The following is a 25,851-nucleotide window of genomic DNA, read 5'->3' as shown; positions in this document are numbered from 1 at the left end:
AAGACAAGTTTTTAAAAGTGAAATTAATATGCTTTGGTCTGCGTGAAGAATACATAGTTTTTGTCCCTCTAGATGTGACTGACATTTTCCATCACAAGTCTTTTACAATTATCCTTAGTCACTGAAATGTGAGAGGAGCTAAGTCCATCAAAGTGATTATAAAGTGTACATCTAATGATTCTGAAAACCTACTGGGGGCTAGGTGGCGCAGTGGATAGATTACCGGCCTTGGAGTCAGGAGTACCTGAGTTCAAATCTGACCTCAGACACTTAATAATTAGCTAGCTGTGTGGTCTTGGGCAAGCCACTTAACCCCACTGCCTTGCAAAAACCTAAAAAAACCCAAAACAACCATCTGCTGAGGTAGGTATTTGGAGAAAATAATTACATATTTAAACAATTTATAAACTGAGGTTCCCCCACACCCCTCAAAAATGCCATGTTAGTCTATGGAAGAGTTAGATTAGCAGTAAGTTCTCCCTAAACTCCCCATTCTGCATTCAAGACACTAGAATACTACAGCATTAATACAAGAAGGCTCTGTTTTATATTAAAAACTGAATTCAAAGTTATTACCACTAGAAATTCAGAATTAATAAGATCAATGAATAGAGATAATCCTAAAATTACCAGAGTGCTCAAAATTAGCAGAGATATTCACAGTTCTAGATTTAGATGTATAACATCTAATAATAAAAGAGTGAATAAAAGAGATTATGTCAAGTTATCCCTGAAAAGGCACATCATTAGTATCACCATTTTCAAGTTTTAGGAAGATGTGTGGTTGCACTATACCATGTAAAACTATTCAAAATTTAAATATCAATAAAATCCTGGATTTTGTAACATGTTTCTGAGAGAGAGAGGAAAATATGCATTGTTGTGTTCAAGACCACAGCATGCCTTTATGGTGAATGGAAACATGGGAGATAAATAATATTAGATCCATTTTTCAATTAGAAACTGAGACAGATATTATTTCACGACATTATATAAGCTAAGTATCTGGGTGACAGAGTAAAATTTTTCAATTTTCATAAAGATATCTTCCATGCTATAGATACTGTCAGCAAATGAGGGGAATCACCTTGTAAAAACTTAGGAGGACTCACTCACCTGCCAGTATTCTTTCTCCTGTACTACAATGACTCCCCCCCTTTTAGCTCACTCAAGGGAATAACAGGGTTAATTAGTAAGATGATGGCTAAATTAATCAGGGCAAGAAGAGGTCTACAAAATTCCTAGGGGAATGAGAAGAAGAGTGTACCAAAAAGGGCACAGGCTCCTCAATAAGAATGTAATAATTCTGAGCAATGTAAAAAAAGAGATGTCATCTGGCTTGAGGTGTATGAGTATTAGAAGCCAATTATTGTGTTTTGCTTCTAAAGCTGGCATTAGAGGTTAAAAGGAAATATAGAAGTTTATTCACTACTCCAACTTTTCCTTAGACATTATTTACCTTTCTTGATCACAGATATCTCCTTGGCTTCCATTTATCTCAATCCCACCCCTTTTGCCCTTAGAGGACAATACCAAAAACAGAGTTTTGGAAAAAAAATCAATTCAATTCAATATTTTAAATTATTAAGTACCTATCATGTGCAAGACACTATACCAGTTGCCAAGGATACAAAGGTTAAAAAGTAATCATTCTATGGGGCAGCTAGGTGGCGTAGTGGATAAAGCACCGGCCTTGGAGTCAGGAGTACCTGGGTTCAAATCCAGTCTCAGACACTTAATAATTACCTAGCTGTGTGGCCTTGGGCAAGCCACTTAACCCCACTGCCTTGCAAAAACCTAAAAAAAAAAAGTAATCATTCAAAATAAGTGATTTGAGAAATTAGCCTGATTTAAAGTAGAAACTATCTGATTTGTTTCAGTGATAATTTTATCTATTAGAAAATTGAGGAAATTAATAGAGACACTAGAAAACAACTCTAGAAACAGAATCTCAATAAAGATCACAAAAGGAGTCATCTAATGTCCTTAGACTTTAGGAGAACAGATTTCATTTTTCAGAGATAAATAGGATCCCATGTCTTGAGGTTCTAAAAGACAAGTTAACTTAAAAAGGATTAGAATAATAATAGCTACATTCATAAGCACTTTAAATTTTCTAAAGTATTTTATATGTATATTATTTCATTTGATCCTGAAAAAAAAATCTTCTAAAGTAGGTACCAGGGGTAGCTAGGTGGCGTAGTGGATAAAGCACAAGCCTTGGAGTCAGGAGTACCTGGGTTCAAATCCAGTCTCAGACACTTAATAATTACCTAGCTTTGTGGCCTTGGGCAAGCCACTTAACCCCATTTGCCTTGCAAAAAGACCTAAAAAAAAAAAAAGATCTACACTTAACAAAAGTCATCAGGGGTGGCTAGGTGGCATAGTAGGGGCGGCTAGGTGGAGTAGTGGATAAAGCACCGGCCTTGGAGTCAGGAGTACCTGGGTTCAAATCTGACCTCAGACACTTAATAATTACCTAGCTGTGTGGCCTTGGGCAAGCCATTTAACCCCATTTGCCTTGGGAAAAAAAAAGTAGGTACCAATATTACCCAAGATGTTGAAAATCTCTAATTCAAGATATATCAGAGTTAATTACAATTTTCATGGAAAACTGACACAATTTAATACTCACAACTTTCTACACACCCTAGAAGAATCATTTCCCCCAAACCATTCATTGTCCTTTAAAGATTTATTTTTCTTTCTAGTCAATACCACTTTAATTTCCATTGACTAAAGTAATCAGAAACATCATTCTTCTCCTATATGGATTACTGTCCTAATCCCTTCAGGGCAAGGGGAAAGAGGGAACTTCTCTTAGAACAAACCTAGGGAATTGAGGATATTTATGCTGGAGAAGAAAACTTTAGGGAGGGCAAAACCTTGCCCTTGCCCTGGGGGGAGGGTTGTTGTTGTTGTTGGTGGTGGTGGTGGTGGTGGTGGTCCTTCCTTTGAGGATCAAGATATAGGTAAGATGAGTGATAAATCCAGTGGCAAGATACAGATTAGAACAACTGAAGATGGCCCCAGAAAGAAAGGAGCCCTAGAGATAGAACTTGGTCTAAAGCATTAAAATTAAAGGAAAGCAAACTTTAACTCAACATAAAAATAAATACCCTATTAAATAATCAAGTCTAATAGTGAGCTATTGTTCAATTTAAACATGTCTAGTAGTGGAATCAGTAGATAGTATGTCAATGCAAGTTTTCAATCAAAGATGAACAAGGATTATCATCATCTCTTATGATTTTTGATATGGTTAGAAACATAGGTCTCAATAATCTCCTTTTAAAAAACAATTTTAATAAGAAATGTTTATTCTACTCTCCCTCCTTTATTTTACCCCTTCCCCTCTACCTTCCCCCCCACATTCACCAAACTCCATATACTTCCAAACCATATTCAAGTTTGAAGAACTTTATGATCAATGTTAGATATTTTTACAGAAAAAAAAGACATTTTATTTTGAAGAGGCAAGGGAAATTTCATATGATATATATTATTTATCTTTAATGTCTAAACTGAATTGTCATTATGGAACTGCAACAAACATGCTTTTAACTCACAACTGGAGGCTTAGTTTTTGCTATTTTGATTGAATCATTAAATTAAAGCTAAATTTGCACATTATCTTCATGGTTCAAAAGTGCAAAAATAAAATGTTACTAGAATATCTCTATAATTTATTTATTATAATTCATCTCCTGTGTGATGGAAATTACATCAAGGGACATTGGTTGGTTTAAATCCTTAAATATTAAGCTTAATAGTATACATCCATTTTCTTTCTTCTCCTAACCAAAGAAAAACTTGAACTATTAGAAAACATTAAGCAACTAGAATAGACCTAAATTTATTGATGTGTATCAAAATATTCACAAATTAAGACATTAAGATTTTTTATAATAATCTCTTTTTTTGCTTTTGTGGTCTCACAACACTGAAGAAATTTTAAAGTTTTTTTTGATAAATTTTCCAGTTCTCCCAGCACTGGACCAATTTTGAAAAGAAAATAAGGCAGTGGGTCTGTCCCCAGCTGTACAGATAAGAAGATCCTCCTCAAAGAAATGAACTGGAACCCCCAAGGGGGAAGCCACTGTTCACTCCCTTCCTTCCTCTGCCTTTTCCTCTCTTAATTTTGTTTTGTGGGTTGAGCTTTGGGCATTTGTGAAAAGGAAGAGAGAGAGCTCCTCTGGCTGGGGAAGACTGGTAACAGCAGGGACGAAGAAATGAGGAAGGAAGGAGGGCTGTCATTGTCCAAGTGGGACTGCTGAGCCATCTGTCTTAAAAATTCAAGATGACAGGTCTCTAAAGTGCAATTCTTCCTACTGGGCAGCAACTTCTGTTTCCTCCCCACCCTTTCCATTACTATATTATTAATCTATTCATTTTCCTGCTTTGCCTTCCCTTTTGAAGCAATTTCTCCTTGAAATTCAGTTGGAAGAAAGAACTGTCAGTTAAACAAGGATAAACCTTATTTTTCTCCCAAGGTGTGTGACTCTGAAGTCTTTTTAAAACACTTGGTGGAGTGGGCAGGGGGGGCGGGGTGGCAAAACCCAAAAGTTTTGTGTTTATGACAGGCTGGGAAGACCTGACCCCTGCCTTACAAAGAAGGTTGGATGGATATTAAAAGCTGACAGAAATAGCCAGTAACTAATGAATCCATAGATGTTACATACCACTTAGCACCATTCCTAAGGGTATATTCATAAGTTTGTGGATTTTCTTTAACCTGGGATTGATGCATTTGTAAACACTCTGAACAGTTTATTTACTTTTGGATATAAAGAAACAAGAATCTTAAGTCCTGGCCACCTCCTGACTAATATTTTATACAAATTACATTTGAGGTTAGTATCGTGCATTTGAAAGAAAATAAATCTGAAATTTTTGGACTTGGGTTTGAATCTCTTATCTGCCATTTACCACTTACAAACCCTAGGGCAAATCACTGAACCCTCATCAAGCTCAGTTTTCATATCTACAAAAAAGGTGGTATTGGTTGATTAGATGACCACTGACCCAGATGACTCTAGAGGAGTGATATTAGTGATATAGCATAGCATCCCTATCACTTAAATTCAATTTATGTGCATGTCATGGCATCATCTCCCTGATGTCTTGGTCTTCTTTGAGAACTAAAGACAAAACAACAAGTTCTAGTTTAACCTATGATCCTCAATGAACACATGTATGTTCTTCTTGTGCTGTGTATTTTGATATCAATAAATTGTAGATATGGAAGTTTTTTGAGTGTAGGATTTGTGTGTCTGTCCCTTGAACACAGAAACCAATTCATAGATAGACACAGGCTTGCCTAAACATTTTACATGTCATTAAGTAACTTCTTCATAGTGACTTAACCTAAGACCAATAATCCCCATCATGGGCTGGCTTTGTCATTAAAAAAAAATTTCCTGAAGGAATTATTCTGCATGTAATATGTGATGTGTTTCATCAAGAAATAAGGTTTTTATTGTACTCCTAGAATGCAGCACACATTATATCCTGGTTTCAAAACACAAGAAAACAATGATGGATATTGCAAGTTCACAAGTGCCTAAAAACCCACAAAAGCAAATTTCTTAAAATGATATTTTGATATTTGTTTACAAATATCACATTATCTTGGTTAACTCACATGATCCATAAAGATAAAGAATTAAATGGACAGAATCTTTTTTTTCTTTTCTCTTCCTTCTACATGTTTTATGTGGGTACAGCCTAAGTACTAACAGCTCATCCTTGATAATTCAGGAACATTTAAAAGTGAAAGAAAAAATCAAGATGTCATTAAATTTTCAGTCTTTAAAAATGTCTCTCCAGAAAGAGACTGCAATTTCCAATTGAACATTTCATGGGTATATGTGTGTGTGTGTGTGTGTGTGTATGTGACAAACTTACATGAACTTTTAAATCAGTCTATTCAAATGACTCAATGATCCTGAATTTTAAAGTTATTCCCTATGTTTACAGATACTTTTCCCTTCACTCTCCCCAATAGAATTTAGGGCAGATTTAAGAGGTCTCTAATAGTTAATCTTAGAAAACTACATGAAAGGTTCACATCTCATACAAATTCATATTTACTAAACTGAATACATGGATTACAGAATTTTGAAAACTTCTGATTAATCATCTTCACATTGATTTCTTATGGAATTTGAATATTATCTAGCTAGGTGGTATAGTAAATAAGAGTACCAGGTCTAGAGACAGGAAGCTCTGAATTCAAATCCTGCCTCTGACATTTACTAGCTGTATGACTTAGGACAAACAGGGTGAAGTGATCTGCCCAGCTTTTGCCTCAGTTTCCTCATTTGTAAAATGAACTAGAGACGAAAATGGCAACACTTCAGTATATTTTTTCAAGAAAATTCCAAATGGGGTCACAAAGAGTTGGACATAACTGAAACAAGTAAATAACATCAAAAAGGATTATCGTTTCTAAAGGATTTTTTTCTCAGTGATAACTTTCATTAGGTGACTGCTAAAGTATTTTCCAACTCAGACTCTTTGATTTTTTAATAGTTTAGTGTAAAGTTGGTGAATCTGGAGAGGATTCACTATCCCTAAGAGGAGACCAGCAACTCTGACCTTAAGGGTGGGTTGTAAACATTTTAGAAAACAAACAAGAAGAGGTGAGGAGGGAACCAAGGGGAATACTTCCTTACATTACCATTGTCACTGGGAAGTATCTGTCAACCTTCTCTCCTTTGGTACCACTTATAATCCCTATAATTTTCCAAAACAAAATACACTTTGGTCACTACTCCCTAGGATGCTACTTTCTTCCATTATAAGGATATAAGCTCCTAACAAACAGGGACTGTCTGGGACTTTCATCTGAATTCACAAACACTCTGTATTTAGGATATAGGAAGAGTAACACCATCATCCCTGTTACTCAGGTTTCCGGTCTACCTGTTATGCTCAACTCCTTTCTCTTTCACTTCCACTCTATTGAATCTGTGGCAAACACCTGTTGATTCTACCTTGAAACATTGCTTTTCCACATCTCCTCTTTCCCCTAAAGTTGTCACATCCTAGGGCAGGCCCGTCCTCATCATTTCACTCCTGCAGTATTCCTTTAATGTACTGGTGGATCCCCCTGCTTCAAGCCCCTCCCCACTGTAGTATATACTCCATTCAGCTGTGAGGTTAACTTGGATTTCCTTGTTGACTTACTAAATTCTTTTTAATTCAGTCATCCATTGAGGACATGCTATTATCCAGTATCCAGTATGTCCTGTATCCTGTATTATCCTATAGGAGGCCCCCTTAGTGAAATGTTCTGTTCCTAGAATAGAAATAAGGATAGCCAGTGATTTTCTATGAGCTGAGTTGAGAAATATCAACTGAATAAGAGTTTAGAAGGCCACTAGAAGTACAGCTTCGACATGAACTCCAAAGTGTGAAACTGGATGCTGAACAGAAAGCTTCTTCTCTAGGCATATATACATTTGAGAATATGAGAGAGCTCACAAGGACTTGAACAGTTCTAGTGAATATCTAATAACAAATTATGAAGGACAATGACCCTAAGTCAAGATGGAAGGTACCTACTGAAAAGCAAGGAAGTAAAATGGAATACAGAAAAAGTAAGTAAATTTTAAAAAAAAATAATTCAAGGAGGCAGCTAGGTGGCACAGTGGATAGAGCACCAGTCCTGGAATCAGGAGTACCTAAGTTCAAATCCAGCCTCAGACACTTAATAATTACCTAGCTGTGTGACCGTGGGCAAGTCACTTAACCCCACTGCCTTAAATAAATAAATAAATAAATAAATAAATAAATAAATAAATATAATTCAAAATTAATACAAGTGTACCTATAACCATATAATTTGTACTATCAAGATTCTCACTCATCATTGGAAAAAATAATGATAATGACAATGATTTACAGCTTTGAGCCTGATGGAAAGAATGATCACAGAAGAGGAGAAAGGATAAATTCAGTCATGGATCTTAAAATTGTGAGGGAAGGTATGACAAGTTACTTTGGAGCAACATTAATCCCAAATAGTGATTTGGGACTACTCTGGGCATGACCATTTTATTGTAGAGTACTGTCTTGAAACTCTCAAGGTGATCGCAGAATTTAATCATTATTCTCATTCTGATGCTCACTACCAATCTACCTTGGCAAATCATTTGATAATTGGAAATTTCTGTCTAGCTATAGGAAAGGAGGGCTATAATGTATCATCTTCAGTTTCCTCATATTAATATTCTAAATCACTTAGAAGAAAGTGCTATTATAAACACAAGACTTGACTATAAATATGTTTAATGATAAAATAAGAATTTTTCCAACTAAAGCTTCTCTTGTTCTTATTTTCCCCAAACCATTAAATTTCATTCTTTCTTGCTCCTTTTCTTCTTTCCTTCCCCCTCCTCACTAGGTTCTTGCCTTTCCTCAGAAATTACCTTCCATTGTGGCACAGTATAGATTTTATATCAATATTGATTCTAAATGCCATTGGAATGAGAGTTCCCTAAGAAGAGATGCCACTAGGGCGGCTAGGTGGCATAGTGGATAAAGCACCGGCCCTGGAGTCAGGAGTACCTGGGTTCAAATCCAGTCTCAGACACTTAATAATTACCTAGCTGTGTGGCCTTGGGCAAGCCACTTAACCCCATTTTCCTTGCAAAAGAGAAGAAGAAGAAGAAGAGATGCCATTTCCTATTGCCTTTTTTAGAATATTCAGTATTTAGCATATAATAAATGTTTGTTGAGTGACTGACAGTATCCTAAAATAATTGTCCAGCCTCTGCTTAAAGATCCCTAGCAATAGAGAAGTCACTATTTTCCTGGGACAAATCATTTCATTGTTTCTTAGTTTTTTTAATGGCATTCCCTTCACACACACTCTACAGTATAGCCAAATTGGTCTTCTTGCTGTTCTTCAAACACAACACTCCATCTCTCATCTCTTTGCACACAAACTTGGAAAGTACTCTCTCATCACTTCTACCTCTTAGAATTTCTTTTCTTGTTCAGTCATTTGTCACGTCTGACTTTGTATTCCTTGGCAAAGATACCAGAGTAGTTTGCCATTTCCTTCTCTAGTGTATTTTTACAAATGAGAAATTGAGGTAAAGCAGTTTTAAGGGACTTGCCCAGGGTCACACAGCTTAGCAAGGCCAGGTTTGAACTCATAAAGATGAGGTTTCCTTATTACAACTCTCTGCCCTTTAGAATCTCTGGTTTTCCTTAAAGATAGTCTTCTAAAAGAGACCTTTCCTGATCCTTGACTGCTAGTGACTTCTACAAAAAATTATATTTAAAATTTGCTGTTTACATATATGCATGTATATGTTTGTCTCTCCTAGTAGAATGTAAATTAACTAAACAGCAAAGACTGATTATTTGGGGGATGGAGTGGGGATGGAGGTTTGACCTTTTATTAATAAAGCTTAGTGCCATGTCTGACACAATCATCCTCAACAAAGAGCTATTCAGGGACAGCTAGAATGCTCAGTGGATCTCAGAGCACCAGCCCTCAAGTCAGTAAGACCTGAGTTCAAAACCAGCCTCAGACACTTATAGCTGTGTGACCCTGGGCAAGTCACTTAACTCTGCCTCCCAAAGAAAAAACAAATAGCTATTCATTGTCTGATTGCACAGCTCTAATTATTCATGTTTCTTTATAATCGACTGAAATGAATTTCAGGTAACTTCTACCCACCAGACCTAGTTCTGCCCTCTGGGGACAGATGGAACCTGTACAGTTCACCCACATGAAAATAATTGCTTGCTTTTTTAATGAATAATATAACCTTAAGCCCTATTAATAATTGGTACTATATATAATTTAATTTAGAAATCATTGGTGTGTTTAATTTATTAAATTACTTGTTAGGAGACTTCAGGGACTTCCTTATTCCAAGCTAATTGTACAATAAGTAACACATTTTTAATCTTATCTTGCATCTTGCAATGAAATTTCTTATGCAAAATTAATAAGCAAGTAAATTCTTAAAAAAAATATTTAGGCTTATATGAAAGACTTTGAAAGAAGTGAAATGATACTACATTAGACTTTTTGCAAAAATATTTGTCTGGTTGGTTGGTTGATTCTTGCCTTTTGCTATCGAAGAAGACCAAAATGACATCACTATGAGACAAATCACAGTGTGTCCTACTGTGGCTGATCAGACAACATGAGCTCATAACACTCCACCACAGGTTGGGCACAAATAGTCCTTGTGAACACCTGGGATGTGTACTCTAAATTTACAAATGTCACGTTTCCTTTGAACTGTTTCAATTCTACCTTCCTCATAGAGTGTAGCATCATCACTGAAGAGAGCATGCCATGCTGGGTGGTCCTGTGCCAATGTCTCCCATGCTGTACAATCAATTTTAAGTTCTTCAATGAGACCTTCAGGGTGTCTCCATATCGCTTCTTCTCACCCCCTTGTAAGCACTTGCCCTATGTGAGTTCTCCATAAAATAGTTGGCAAGCATACATCTGGCATTCTAACAGCATGTCCAGCCCATTATAGTTGCACTTTCTGTAGTAATGCTGGGATGCTAGGCAGTTTAGCTCGAGAAAGGACCTCAGTGTCTGGTATCTTCTCCTGCCAGGTGATCTTCAGAACCTTCCTAAGACAATTTAAATGGAAGCAATTCAGTTTCCTGGCATGGTGCTGGTAGACTGTTCAGGTTTCATAGGCATATAGCAATGAGATCAGCACAACGGCTCTGCAGACTTTCATTTCATTTTGGTACTCAATCTAATACCTCTTTTCTCCCACATTTTCTTTTGAAATCTCCCAAATACTGAGTGAGCTCTGGCAGTGCAAGTGTCAACCTTCCTGTCAAAGTGTATCTCCTTGGAAAGGATACTGTCAAGGTAAGTGAACTTGTCCACAGTATTCAAAATTTCTCCATTTGTTATAATAGGTGGTTCCACATATGGAGGGTGTGATACTGGCTAATGGAGCAGCTGGGCTTTCTTGGTATTCATTGTTAGAGCAAAATTAACACAAGTAGCAGAGAATCAATCCATACTTTGTTGCATGTCAGCTTCAGGGGCTGCATTGAATGTACAATCATCTGCAAACAGAAGATCTTCATGCGCCAACACTCCCTCCACTATGGTCTTGGCTTGCAGTCTCTTCAAGCTGAAGAACTTTGCCATCAGTGCAGTAGCTGACCATGAGGCCATGTTCATCCTTATTGAAGGCATTTGTTAACATAGCTGAAAACATCATACTAAAAATTATGGAAGCAAGGACACATCCTTGTTTCACTCCATTGGAAAATCTCAAGAGCATCGTCCACTATCAGAATCCAGGCAAGTATGTTGAATTGATGTCGTGGAATTGATGTACAATACTGATGGACTTCTCTGGGCAACCAAATTTGGACATAATTTTCCATAAACCCTCACAACTGATGGTATCAAAGGCCTTGGCAGATCTACAAATGTTGTATACAGATTTCTGTTCCTGCTTTTTAATGATGTCTTGAAGACTATTTACAGATCAAAGACCTGTGGTGCATCTCAACTACTCAGTGATGATGGATTCACATTGATAAATGAGAGGCACATGATTCTAAAGAAATGGGCTGAACACTTCCAAAGTGTTTTTAACAGAGCATCATCAATCAATGCAGACACCAACTGACCATTTATCTCAAATTGAAGTCAATCAGTCCCTAGCTGAAGTTCCAACTGAAGAAGAGATTTTGAATGTCATTAGGCTCCTTTCAAGCGTCAAAGCACCTGAGGCTGATTCTATTCCAGCTGAGATCTACAAGGTAGGGAGTCCATTGCTCATCAAAAAACTGACTGAAATTTTCTAGGTTATATGACATAAAGAGGTTATCCCCCAAGAATTCAAGGATGCCTCTATTGTCCATCTCTATAAAGGTAAAGGGAATAGATTGTCCTGTGACAATCATAGGGATGTTTCTCTCATAATCATTGCTGGTAAGATTCTTGCCAGAGTCCTCAATAGGCTGATCCTTCACCTGGAAGATGGTCACCTCCCTGAGAGCCAGCAGTATGGTTTCAGAAAGAGTTGAGGAACAGTCAATATGGTGTTTGCTGCCCAACAACTTCCAGAAAAAAAAAAAATTTCTGGTAGAGAGAGAGAGAGAGAGAGAGAGAGTCAGGAAAACCTGAATTTAAGTTCTGCCGCTGACCTATGCCATGTGACTTTTAGTGATTGATTTAATTTCTCAAGGTCCTTGGCAATAATTTGAAACTGTAACACAGTCCTTGATGGGCATTAATGTAAGGAGTTTCCTCACCCAGGGCTAGATCAAAAAAAAAAATCTGTCTTGTTAATATGCTTGTTGACTTTTTCTAGATGTGTGGAAATCCTGTGATTCAATTTTCTTTTAAACTATACAACAGTTTCCTCCAATTTATTAGCTAAATGATTTATCTTGTTTCTAGAGAAAAATAATATCTCTTTTGCATTACACAACTGTCACATGCATATACAACTTTGTTGGATGGATAGAAAACTTTTCATATTTCAGCTTTTTTTCCCAAAGTAGGACTAGCTGCAGTCAAATACCTCATAAATCTTGATTCTCTCTTCACCCAAAAGTCAAAGACCTTTCAAAAGCAATGTGAATTAATGGAAAGAGCACTGAACTGTTAGTACTAGAGACTTCTTTCCTGGCTGTGACTTCAAAGTAAATATAAGTTTATAAAAGCTAATTGAAGTTCATTGATTAAAGAGAGCCAGGTTGATAATTGTTACTGGTTGATAGTGGTAGGAACAATCCAATGATGTTATCAAAGAGATATTCCAACTTCCCCCCTAGAAACCTGAGGGGGAAGATATAACCAGCCTCACTCTGGAAGAATAAGATCCAAGTAAGTGTGCTATATGGACTGTGTCACTCCTAGTTTTATGGCATTAGGCAAGGCACAGCATCTGTGGATCTTACTTTTCCCTCGTCTATGAAATGAAGTATTCTCTAGGAAACCTTCCTACTTTGAGATTGTATGATTCTATATACCTTTCTCATCTAGGTTAGAATGGCATCCTAAAGGACAACTAATTGTTTGCCTTGTGATCTATGTATCATTAGAGTGTAAAGGAGAAAGGGTGTAGTAATATTGAACCTCTGAACCAGAGTCATAGATTTAGAACTAGAAAGATCCTTAGAGGTCAACTAGTCCAGCTCTCTCATTTTGCAGATGATCAACTGGAGAACAAAAAATATTAAGTGACTCACTCAAGGCCACACAGCTAGTAATAGGGACCTAGATCCTTTGACTCCAAACCTAGGTCTCTGTCTACATCACTACCTAATAGACTATCCTAAGACTTAAACCTTTCATCCCAGAATTCCCACCATGGGGGACTTGTGTTGGTTTGATGGCTATCTTCATTCCCCACTGTGTCTAGCCTGGATCCAACAATGCTTCCCTTCAAACTCTGCTTACAAGCTGCCAGGACTCTGAGTTCAGGTGACTGTAAAACCTTGGGGGAAAGAGCTATTTAAGGTAGAAATATCCAGGACTGTACCTATTAATCTACTCATGTCTCAAAATCAAACATCAACTGAATTCCAATGAGAAACTGTCTTATGATTCTACTCTTGAGGAAATTAGTGTCAGACACTCCAAATCCATGAAAATAGTAGGGCCCAACTTATAAAAGCTCCCCCTAATAGAAGCATTCACTGGACTATGGTTAAGTGCCTGCCAAAGTCTAAGAGAAGATTCTGACTGACCATGAGGTGATAGATTTGCTTATGTAATATCTTTTCTCCACCTGGTCCCACTTGCACTTTGAAGCCCTGTCCAATAAGTCAAAAATACCCATAAAATTCCAGCTCAGAATCAAGGGAAGAAGAAAAAATATATTGCTACTGTTGTATGTCCATATGTTTTTCATTTGTAAGTACAATGAAACATGTAGACCCTCCTAACTCCTTCACAGCATCTAAGTCTAAGCTTTATTGTCCCATTTTCTATTCTCTCAGGGTTCTCTATACCCTATTAGTTAATACAATAAACTAGTTAATATAATTAATATAAACCTCAAAGTAGAGACTCTGATCAATAAGAATTTCACCATTGGAAAGACCTATAGGCAAACTTCTGGCCAATATGGATGTCTGAATAGGAGGCAATATTGCCCAATTCTTACCTCACAAGATCCTGATGTTCACATCAGACTGAATCATAATGCTCATGAAATCCAATGAGAAACTACTGAAAGTGACTTCTTCCACCCTGAAATGTGCCAGTCAGTCAGAAGACAATTAAGGAGAATGCCAGTAAAGCTGGCACATAGATTGGTCTCTTAACATGTTCAGACACATGTAGCCTGCAAGTCTCTGTGTCCAGAGACAACATATACAAGGCATATATACCTAAGAAAGCCTCAGGATGCTCAGAAAAATTCCAGGCAAGGATCTTGGAAGATCAGAGGAGTATGACAGAACAGACAACAACCAAGCACAGCTCTGCCAAGCTCACACCTGAAAAACCTTGAAACAGGCATTCAGAGGTCCTTAAAACATTTTGTTCTAATATATCAGAGGACCCTGAAGATCTATCATTCTGACCTTCAAAAAACTAAAAGGTCCTACTGGTGAAGGTGGAGGTTAGCACAAGAAGACAGGGATTGCAAGGGACTCAGGATGAAGTTCAATAAGATGGTCCACACCAACCAAAAGTGCAGGAGGAGGCAGAGTTTCGTAATACAGGACCTAAATATAGAGAAATATGTAAATCAATGAAATTGCCAACCAATATAAAAAATTAGTAAAGATCTAGAGATGGTTCCCAAAGTGAGAGAGTAACTCTAAAAACTTCAAAGATTTAAAAGATTTTCTACAAGGACTACACAAATACCTAGAAGAAATACAAAGCAAGAGATTTAAATGAAATTAACCTCAGGAAGAAAGAAGGAGAATAAATAGCTTAGAGGAAAAAGTGGCAAACCTTATTCAAATAACAAACTCCTTGAAAACCAAACACAAAACAAAATGCAAAAAAAAATTCAAATAGGAAAAATGCAAAATATCTTATAGCAAAAACAAGTGAACTAGAAAACAAGTACAGGAGACAATTTAAAAATCATTGTTCTCCTTGAAAACCATGATTATACATATATATATATATATATATATATATATATATATATATATATTTAAGACTAGACACTAAATTTCAAGAAATAATAAAAAGAAATAACTCAGATCTATGAGAATCAGAAGGTAAAAATTAAGAAATAAAGAATCCAGTCATCTCCTGAAATAAACTTCAAAAGGAAAAGTCCAAGGAATACCAACAGCCAAAGTCCAGCACTCTCACATCAAAGAAAAAATACTACAAGCTTATAGAAAGAAGTAATTCAAGTAATTAGTAGAAAGCCGAGCCAAGATCACACAGATGAGGCAGCTTCAACTATAAATGAGAGGCACTCTTGTAATACAATATTCCAAAAGGCAAAAGATACACACTAACAATAAAGAATAATTTACCTTGCAAATCTAAGTAAAATTCTACCAGAGATAACAATGTACCTTTGTTGAATAGAGGGCTTCAAACACTTCTGATAAAAAGGACCAGAGCTGAGTTGGAACTTTGAAATGCAAACACAAAAGTGAAAGATATTCAGAAAGGTAAAGTATTCTAGAATCATTGGAAGGAGCTATATGATTATATAGGGATAATATTCTGTTAGAGAGAAGAAACAGGTGCCACTTCAGATTCTTAATGCTTTCAACATGTACTGAGGATGTTAAATAGTAAAAACAGAGGACCTGGGAGTGCACTAGTTCTGTTCTGAGGGTTTTAAGAAGGGAAAAGTAAGGAAGAATAAAAGAAATACAGTGATGGAGGAAGAAGGAAGAATAACTTGCTATTTTTCATAATTGAGGTATATGAGAAGATCATATAAAAACTATGGAGGAGTGGGGGAAGAGGATGAACTACACATTTATTTTAAAGGGAAAATGTATAGGAGCAGCTAGGTGGCACAGCGGATAGAGAACCAGCCATGGAGACCTCAGACACTTAATAATTGCCTAGTTGTGTAATCTTAGGCAAGTCACAACCCCATTGCCTTAAATAAATAAATAAATAATTTTAAAAGGGAAAATGCAAAGGACCAACATATACACCAATAAACAGTTTGGTGTAGAAATATATCAAATTCAATAAGCAACAATGATGGGGATTAAAGGGTAAGATAATACTAAGGAAGACCATCAAAACATTATTTTTAAATACAGTGAAAGCACATGAGGAAGTTCATAAGAAAATATAAAATTAAGACAGTTTTTAAAGTAACATGGAATTTGTTATATACTTTTTAAAAAACAAAAAGCTAGTGATATGATAAGATTCAGTTTCATAAAGAATTCTCTTTCTATGTTTCACTATTTGATAACGCTCAATTTTTTGTGTTCTGGTTCTCAAAAAATAAAAATATTTTTAAAAAATCTATAGGGAAATCACATCACAATCACCTACTCTGATTATCTGTTGTTCTGCTAAAATCAGTTCCCTAAAGGCATCCCCACCTATATGACAGGAATAGGTGTAAAACAATACAGAGTAGCTGGGTAAGTGCTGAAGGAATATGTTGTTAATAGAAATGAGAAAGTTGAAAAGGAATGTCAACCTCAGTAATAAGATGATGAGTTTAGCTTTCAACACATTAGGTTTTCAGCACAACCCCCTACCTTTTCTTTTTTCTTAGTCTACCTTTTTTTCTGTCGACCTTTGTTTTCTGCTTATTTTAATATGGAAAGAATACAAAAATATAGGAAAGAACTGTATCATGGGGAAATCCTGTTAAAGGAACATCACCAAGAGATACTAACTGTAGATACCATCCTAGGAAACTTAGAAGGTAAATCTTAGATTGTCTAAGCACTAAGAGATTAAATGGCTTGCCAAGGCCACTTGGCTATTAAGCCTCAAAGATAGGATGTGAACAAATTTTCCTGATTTCCAACATAACTCTTCCACTGTGCCAAGAGAATACTTATAGGAAGTATATATTATTAAAATTTTAAATAGAATGAAAAGGGAAAGGAACTTTCCACGTAGCTTGATCAAAAACAATGGATAAAATGGCATGGTGCCATACCTTTTTCCCCACTTCTTTAAATAGCTACAGATTCTTACATCTTTCTTCTCTTTCTCATTTTCCACAAATCCCTCAACTCTAAGCATAATTTTTTTTTCTAGGAATTACTTGTTTTACTCATTTAAAAAAAAACTAACCCCAAATATTCAAAACACATGGATGCATTTACCACCATTTATGTAAAACATTCTACATACAGCACTATATAAATGCTAGCCTCTATTTTATCATTATTGTTTTGTTGTTCTGTATTCTCCTTTATCCCCATTGGATTATACACAAAGTTTTAGGAAAAATGCTTACTGGATATAAAACAATTCTTCAAAAATCAGTTGTTTCATGAATACACATAAATTAATATGATGCAAGTTTTATTTTTTCAATTGTATGGTTTAAAAAATTAAGGAACTAATTTTTAACTTAAACCCAATGAATAAATTATATTTAGAATTGTATAAATAAAAAAAAACTTTTTAAAAGTCTCAGATGATTTCATAAACCCAAACTGTAATGTGGTTCACAATACAGATGATTAGGGATATTGTTTTATTTAACTAGTCTCTTCATAGTCTTTCCTTGTAGTCTAAGCTCAAGAAGTAACTAAATAAATGAATGTCATTTTCATATATATATATCAAATGATAGTAAATTAGAAATGGCATGTTTTGTCTAGTTTGATCACAAAAGGGCACTTAATTTCAATAGTTGTTCCAGATTCATATAATAAACTATATTTAATTCTTTGGTCACCTAACAAAAAGTCAAGACTCATTGAAAAAGACTGATGCTGGGAAAGATTGAAGGCAAAAAGGGAAGAGGATGGAAGAAGGTAAGGTGAGTAGATGGTGTCAACAGAAGCAAAGAACATGAGCTTGGACAGAATTTGGGGGATATAGGAGGCTAAAAGGGCCTATTGTCCAAGCGAGACAGAGTCAGACATGACTGAAAGATTCAACAGCATCATCACCACCACTACCTTTAGCAGTAGTAGCAGCAGCTGCTTTTATGTTTTATCTTTGGATTAACTTAAGAATGAAAAGTTCATAGGCATCTTTTCTTCCACATTCAATATTAGGCATTTATTCTTCCACATTCAATATTAGGCATGTATTATGTGTCTGCCTGGGTATGACTAAAAAAGGCTGAAGCAACTTCCAGTGTGTGTATACAGCTATCAATTTTACTAAATTTCACTTAAATAATATCAAATCTCCACCAAAAACTTACACGTTTTAAAACCAAATTAGTAACGTTATTCTACAACTTGGGTAGGGTTTACATGTAGAAGGCGTGTTTAGTGACTAAGTGATACCCAAGAGAATAGCCTGGCAGGTGTTACCACAGCCGGAATGAGATAGTACAGAGAGAAGTCAGCTGTTGACAGAAATAGTAAGGAAGGGAAGGGAAAGAAGTAGCCTTTTTCTTAGTCACATCACAATAACCCTAACCTTGTCTGGAGGGCAAAAGCAGATTTATAGTATTAACATGGTTTTGCAGAAAAGGACAGAAGAAAGAAAAAGTATTAAGAAAGATTAATTTTTAAATTATCCCTTTGACTACCCCAATACCCAATACCCCAAAATGATTTCTTGTGTGAATTTGTCGTCTCCCCTTTGACTTTCTCATTATTCTATATATTTCTGTGTTTTGCATAAATATCTGTGTCTTTATGATTTAAACTTTCCCCTACATACTAATCATGAACTAATCCTCTTGGTAAATTAATATTTCTTTGTGTGGCAGAAGAGCCTAATTAGCTGCATTCCCATTAAGAAGCTGGGCTCCCATTTTGATCCTGGCCTTGGGTAACCCATATTTAATCATGACACTACAGTTCACTGCTTTCAATGTACAACCTTTTAGTGAAACATTTGTGTCTCAGACCATAGTGGCAATTTAGATAAAAGGAAAATACCCAAAAGAATGATAGCAATTCCTACCAGCAAAATTGGCTTCCCTAACCAACAGTTTTCTCACCATATCTCTCTAGTTAAATACTTTGCCATTCAATTTGTTTTAATTCAATTCTGTACATATTTGTCTAGGTCCTATTGTGTGCTGGGCATTGTGTTACTCACCAGGAATACAAAAAATAGAAAATAAAACAGTCCCTGTCATGAAGGAACTTACATTTCATCACTTTCTTGATTTTCATTTACCTTTTTGTATTGAGTGACACAGTAAGGTTCAGTAAGTAAATGGGTAAATAGGGGATTGTTTAGGCAAAGGGCAATATATTTGAGACTTCACATGCATTTTTAATTTTTTGAAGCATTTTCATATCTATCATCTTCAGTCATCCCTACATAATCCCTGCAAGCAAGTATAAGGAAGCATAATAAATACCTTTTTTACAGGTGAGATATCTGAGACTGAAAAAGGTAAAGTAGCTCCAAAGAAACCTCTGCTGAGAATCAGAAGACTTGGGTTCTGATCTTGGCCCTCCCTCACTACTAATAAGCTGGGTGATTATATCAGAGATTGATTGGTGATCTGTCCACTGTACCAGATGGCCTCATTTAATTCTATTTTCTTTTTTTCTAATGCCTATTGTCAGGGAAAATAAATATTACTTGATGCAAAAGTTTTTTTTTAATGGAGAATATTCAAAATAGAAATGTGATGTTTCTTTTTAAAATAAAATTAAACTTTGGGAAAGATGTTCAAGAAACTGAGAAGCTTCCCTGTGGTTCACAAAGAACATACTCCCATCCACTGAACCAAACTAAGAGAGTTGCAAATGGATAGTCACGCTTGTTTTTTAGAGTTGCTCCAACAGAAAAGCATTGGTGCTGACAGAGTTTCTGAGGGTAGTCAGTAGACATCCGGGTGAAAGTGGGATATGAGTAGTAATAAGAGGAAGGTTGAGGGTGTGGCAAGATGGGAACTGGGCTACCATCTAGCTGTCCTTTAGTTTCAGTCAATAGCTGGGGCAGGCAGCAGAAATAAGATACCCCATACAACTAGGTGGCAGTATAGTCCAACAGAAAGAAGTGAGGGTTTAACTAATAATAGTAAAAGATACCTCCCTTTTCTTAGCAAAGATATTGGAGTCTAGGAGAGCGCAACATTGCCTACATTGTCATTACTTAATTTTGCTTAATTGTTTTCTCTTTCCATTTCCATTAGAAACACTAGAGACTATAGGAAAAATGAATTTTTCCTTAAACTGATAAGCATTAGCTTTCAAAAGCCATCAGCAAGCATTATATGTAATAAGGATGAAACAGCAGCATTTCCAATAAGATCAAGGGTGAAACAAAGATGCCCATTATCACAATTACTATTCGATATTGTTATTATTTTCTTAGTTTTAATCTGGAAGGTTTAACTAGAAGTGATCGTGACATAAAACCCAAAAATATCAATGACATTTTTTTAAGAGATAGAAGTTTTGGGGCGGGTAGGTGGCGCAGTAGACAGAGCACCAGCCCTGGAGTCAGAAGTTCCTGAGTTCAAATCTGGTCTCAGACACTTAATAATTACATAGCTGTGTGGTCTTTGGGCAAGCCACTTAACCCCATTGCCTTGTAAAAACTAAAAAAAAAGATGGAAGTTTGATTTTGATTGCCAGTTCTGCTACTAATTAGCTATATGACAAGTCACTTCATTCCTCTTGGCCTTAGTTGTCTCAACTGTAAAATGAGAGAACAGAATTCATACTCCCCAAGACTCCTTCCTGATCTGATCCAGCTCATTGGTGCCCATTCAAGGAGCCCACTGAAGTAAAATTAAAATGTTCTAAAGTGACCCTGTAAAAGTCACTTAATTCTGTTTGCCTCCATTTCCTAATCTACAAAAAGAGTGTCCCAAATGGGGTCATAAAGTTGCCAATGAAAATGACTGAACAACAAAAAATAGAAGACCTCTGTAGCTTCATTCTATCTCTACATATAGCCTATATTCATTTGCTGACTGAATTATAACATCAAAGTCTATATGGAAGCCATACTTTTAATACTGTACCACTTGTTATTTTCAAATCATTCTCCCTTACTTCTAATTCACCTTTCCAATCTATTATTGTTCAGTCATGTCCAACTCTTCATGACCCCATTTGGGTTTTCTTGGCAAACATTTTCTCCTCTAGTTCATTTTACAGATGAGGAAGATAGGGCAAAAATGATGATGCAACTTGCCCAGGGACATTCAGCTTGCAAGAGTCTAAGACAAAATTTGAATTCAGTAAAATTCTTGATTACAAACTCAGTGTTCTATCCACTTTCCAATCTAAACATCTCAAATTTTTTCAACTATTCCTTCACTATCCTAACTGTCTTCCTCAGTCTAGATAGTCATAAATGTCTTGACAAGGGTAAAATTTAGCAGAGCTATCATCTCCCTAGGTGGGGTATGGGATAGAGTGCTGCACTGACAGAAAGAAAGCCATGAATTCAGATTCATTTTCATATACTCAGTAGTTGTGTGACCCCAGACGAATCATTTAACTTGTTTGCTTCATTTTTTCCAACTGTAAAAAGTAATAACACCTACCTCTCAAGGTTATAAGGATCAGCTTAAATAATAAATGAGATCAGTTCATTTGTAAAAACACAGCACAGTTCTTGGAACACTGGCTCTTAATAAATATTTGTTTCTTTCCTTCTTAGTCTTTGACACTTCTTATCAATGTAGCTTTTGAGACCTTAGGCAGGCTACTTTGAATGTCTAGGTCTGTTTCTTCATCTGGACAATGAGGAAGTTATTTTCTATATACAATATAGTTCCTTTCATGTATATATTTTATATATATATATATATATATATATATATATATATATATATGTATTAGTTCTTTTCAGCTCTCAAATGCTTTGGTGCTAAATAACTAGTATTATCCTGACTATTGATAATATAAAGGAGTTAAGTAATTTCATAGAGAAACAACAAGTGGATCTGTTGTAAAGAAAATCCAGTTTCTATTGCATCTTTTAGAACATTCCTCTTTCTTGAAAAGGGAAAAAATTTAAGCTATGGTAATTTTGACTCTAGTCTTTCTAATCTTTTAGGTATCATTGTTTTAAAATACTTCATATATCCAACTGTACCTTACAACTGTCTTGAGGAAGAACTCGCTTACATGTAACTTGACTTCTCGAAGCAAAGAACAAATATCTATCTCTAGGAAATGAAATGAAATTTAGACAAATTTGGGGCTAAAACTACATTAGTCTCTGATAGACCACTTTGGATAGCATCTTGGCATTAGAGCATATAGATGAATATTTTTCTATTATTATTTCTATTTCTATAAGAAATTTTATAAGAAAAAATTTTCTGTAAGAAAATAGTGCATCAAAATGATCACTTTCTTAACTTTTCATTTTAAAAAATAGATGGTTAAATTACTTAAATGCTCCTTTGTAGTAATAGCAATATTAGCTATGATTTGTATATGGAATGAATATCTTCCAGTCAAGATAAATCAGCAAAAAGCACCTTTGAAATACACCAAGTCTTCTTCTAAATGTCCACAATTTAAATTAGGGAGCTGATTTTTATTTCACTTTGGACTAAGAGCATGAAAACATCCCAGAATGGATGACCGTATCTCATCTTAAGAGGAGTCCTAGTATCATCTGTAACTTAGTAACATATATCTCAAATATTCAGAATATAGCTGAAAATTGTCAGATTTTTCCTAAATTATGTTAAATCCACCAGAGGAGGTCACTATTGTAATCCTATGGCAAATTATTTTATAAAGAGAAAAACCACTCCCTAGTTTTCTTTTTTTTAAAATCAGGATTTTCACATGTTGAATTATCGAAAAGTGGGGAATGCAAAGCATACTGTACTAAACGTATTTAACCAAAAAGAACCTACTCCTAATAGTTTTCACCGTTAACCTTTCTTTCAAATCCATCCATTGCAGACTCTTGGCTAAGACACCTGATAGCACCAAGCAATTTTTGCACTGATGTAATTACATCATGGAAATAACATTTTCCCCTATAAATACTTCCGATCAAAGATAACCTTCAAGAGTCTTGAATAATTTTTCCATTGACCAACTTTGTTCTACCAATTCACGTAGAGTGTCGATTTTTGCAGACTTTTCAAAATCCAAATAATTTTAAACTAGGTATTGCTGCTTATGAAAGAATCTGGAAGCCAACACAATCAGACCCTCTCCCGCTCCCCCACCCACCCACCCTTCACTCACACCGAGACACACGTACACAGCCCCTCGACCCGACAGGAAGCAACACATGCATCTGGCAATGGCAGGGAAGTTTGGAGGAACAGATAGCTTGTTAGGATAAATAAACTTCCCGGCGGGTTTTTATTTAATCGACCTGAGGGAAAAGCGGCTTTCGAAAATCCCTGGCTAACTTCGGTCCCAAGTTAGTCAGTCTGGGCATTTAGAAAGCGCCCGAGCCCGGCCGGAGCCAGGAGCCCTTCGCCAGGACACAAAGCTCTCCGCTTCGCAGTCCAGAAATTAGCCGGAGGAGCACACGCCCATCGACTGAGGCTGGAGGAGAAACAATGGGCGAGGGGAGAGGGGGGCGAGGGCAGCGGGCCGGAGCTGGCCAGCCCGGGCGGCCCCGGGTCCGCAGCGCTCGCCCACCGTCCCCTCCCCGGCCACCCCACCCCGGGAGCGCCCAGCCCACCTGGGCTGGAGGGGAGGCTGCTTTGGCTTACCGAACAAGGTTAGGGCCATTGCGGAGCCGCTGCCGCCTCGCTGGCGAGTCCACTACTCCAGGGCTGGCCAGATGTCACTGCATTGGCTCAGAGCGCTCACACCTCAGAGGAAGTGGGGTGCAGGGGGGCTGGGGTGGAGGAGGAGGGGATGGAGGCGGTGAGGAGGGAAGGGGGGATGCTGCAAGAAAAAGTTATTTACCCGTTATTGTCAGGCTCATCAAAAAAGAGAGAGAGAGGGAGAGACAGAGACAGAGACAGAGACAGAGAGAGACAGAGACGGGGGTGGGGGGGGCGCCCAACAAGCACTTGTCGCTTTCCGCGGCTGCCCGCCGACTCAGTGTGGGTGCTTTGCGGTACCTGGCAGGCCGCTCGGGGGAGCCGGGCCAGAGCGATCACTGGGGGGGCCAGGGGAGGGGCGGCGGCGAGGGGGGCAGGGCGCGGGGCATGGCAGGGCCGGGGCCGCCTCGCTCTCCCGCCGCTCACTCCGCAGCCTGCAGGCTCCCAGACGCCATCTTGCTGTCCCACTTGATTACCAGCAGCTTCACTCCCCCCCATCCCCTCCTCCCAGGCTGCAGCCTGGACGTGTTCCCATGGTAACCGGGCATCCCTCTGTGTGTGTGTGTGTGTGTGTGTGTGTGTGTGTGTGTGTGTGTGTGTGTGTGTAGCTCCTCATCCTTACACACACACACACACACACACACACACGCTTGCCTCATGTGGGAGAACAGAGGAGGAGGGAAGGAAAGAATGAAAGGGTGACAGAGGCAGGGAGGGAGGGTGACGGAGAAGGTTAAGAGAGGGAGAGAGAGAGAGAGAGAGAGAGAGAGACGGACTCAGGGGTCCCCAGACTTCTTTGAATGTGGAGCAGATAGCAGGATTTGGGGGTCCTCTCCTTGCTAGAGGACGATAAGAGGCCGGCACAAAGGCTGCGAGCATGGGAAGGAGTGGACTCTCTCACAGAGGAATCTCTTGGCTAGAAGTGTGCAGTGGACCCGAAGCTCCTCGTCTGTGACCAGAGCTGCGTTTGGGTTTTGATCTCAAGCTATCTCCCGGGAGACAGGAATTCTGTTAAGAGCGTTTCTGGATGAGAGAGTAGTTTGCTAACTCAGGGTCAGTCATATTTCCTTGACATTTTTGTTTCACCATCCTTCCTCTCCTCAAAGATGAGTATTTTTCACTAAGCAGTAACTTTAAACTTTCCCGCAGTACACTGATCTTCGAGTCATTTGTATTTCCCTGCTAATTGCTGCAGGTTTTGTTTGGCTGTTTGTTTAAGTAGCGCTCTCTCTCTCTCTCTCTCTCTCTCTCTCTCTCTCTCTCTCTCTCTCCTACCACTTTCTTAAGGAGTATCCACAAAGTGCATAAGATTATCTATCAAAAGGTGCGTTTGGAAAATTGCTATAATTTTCTTAATCTTTGAACTGTTAGAATTTTTTAAAAATTCAGTGTTTCCTAGTGGCTTTGCTTCTTTCCTGTAAAAGTAAACAAATTTTAAAAAATCCCCTTCGGTTCCATTATCTCTCTATCCAGCTTTGTAGTTTAAAAAATTCTTCCTCTCTTTAGTTCTCTTTTCTTTCCCTCTGTGGATATCCTCTTATCATATGAATGTTGCCTATTTTTCAGTGCTTGCAGTTCCTTTTGAGTCACTTTCTCTCTTCAATTTTCAGTTTGTTTCCAGAATATCATATAAATATTTTCGTTGTAAGTTATTTCCAGGACCAAATTTCTATTAAAATGAGAATGAAAACCAAATCAATTCGGCATCATTAATCCGCTGCAGACAGAAGGGAGGGGGAGAGAAAGGTGGGCTGAGGAGGAGGAGCCAGGCCTTTTGTTTGAAGTCAGACAGCTCTGATAGTTAAAAAAACAAAAGAGGACCGGGAGAGATTTAAAAAAACACACACACAAAAACCCAACATGAATAGACAGATGTTTTAGATACTGTGTTGTCTGGATTCCCTCCCCCTTCTCCTTCGCGTTGAATAGCTCACTGATATCAAAACAAATCATCGCATACACCCCCTTTAAATCTATAATTAAAATTCATCTTCATTTGTACTTAACCCATCCTTTTGAACTGCACTTTGTTCTCCTAAATTATATCAGATAAAAA

The 25,851-nt window shown here is 37.3% G+C and overlaps 1 protein-coding gene across 2 annotated transcripts in view; it reads right to left on the bottom strand.

Annotated features, from left to right (window-relative positions):
- The window catches only part of CHN1 (chimerin 1), a 279,856-nt gene extending 255,073 nt beyond the window's left edge, over positions 1-24,783 (bottom strand). Inside the window, exons 1-2 of one of the 2 annotated variants that reach the window (XM_074215672.1) lie at positions 24,572-24,783; positions 23,739-23,916 (exon numbers count right to left, since the gene is read on the bottom strand). In XM_074215672.1, coding sequence (XP_074071773.1) covers positions 23,739-23,757 — 19 coding nt within the window. In that variant the 5' untranslated portion in view covers positions 23,758-23,916; positions 24,572-24,783. Of the gene's footprint in view, positions 1-23,738; positions 23,917-24,095; positions 24,316-24,571 lie in introns of those variants that run through there. The other variant, XM_074215671.1, reaches the window with a different exon arrangement.
- Positions 24,784-25,851: the final 1,068 nt, after the last annotated feature.

Source organism: Macrotis lagotis, chromosome 1 (assembly GCF_037893015.1).
Source record: "Macrotis lagotis isolate mMagLag1 chromosome 1, bilby.v1.9.chrom.fasta, whole genome shotgun sequence".
NCBI lineage: Eukaryota > Metazoa > Chordata > Mammalia > Peramelemorphia > Peramelidae > Macrotis > Macrotis lagotis.
Note: the sequence above shows the minus strand (reverse complement) of the source record. Positions and strands in the feature narration are given on the sequence as shown.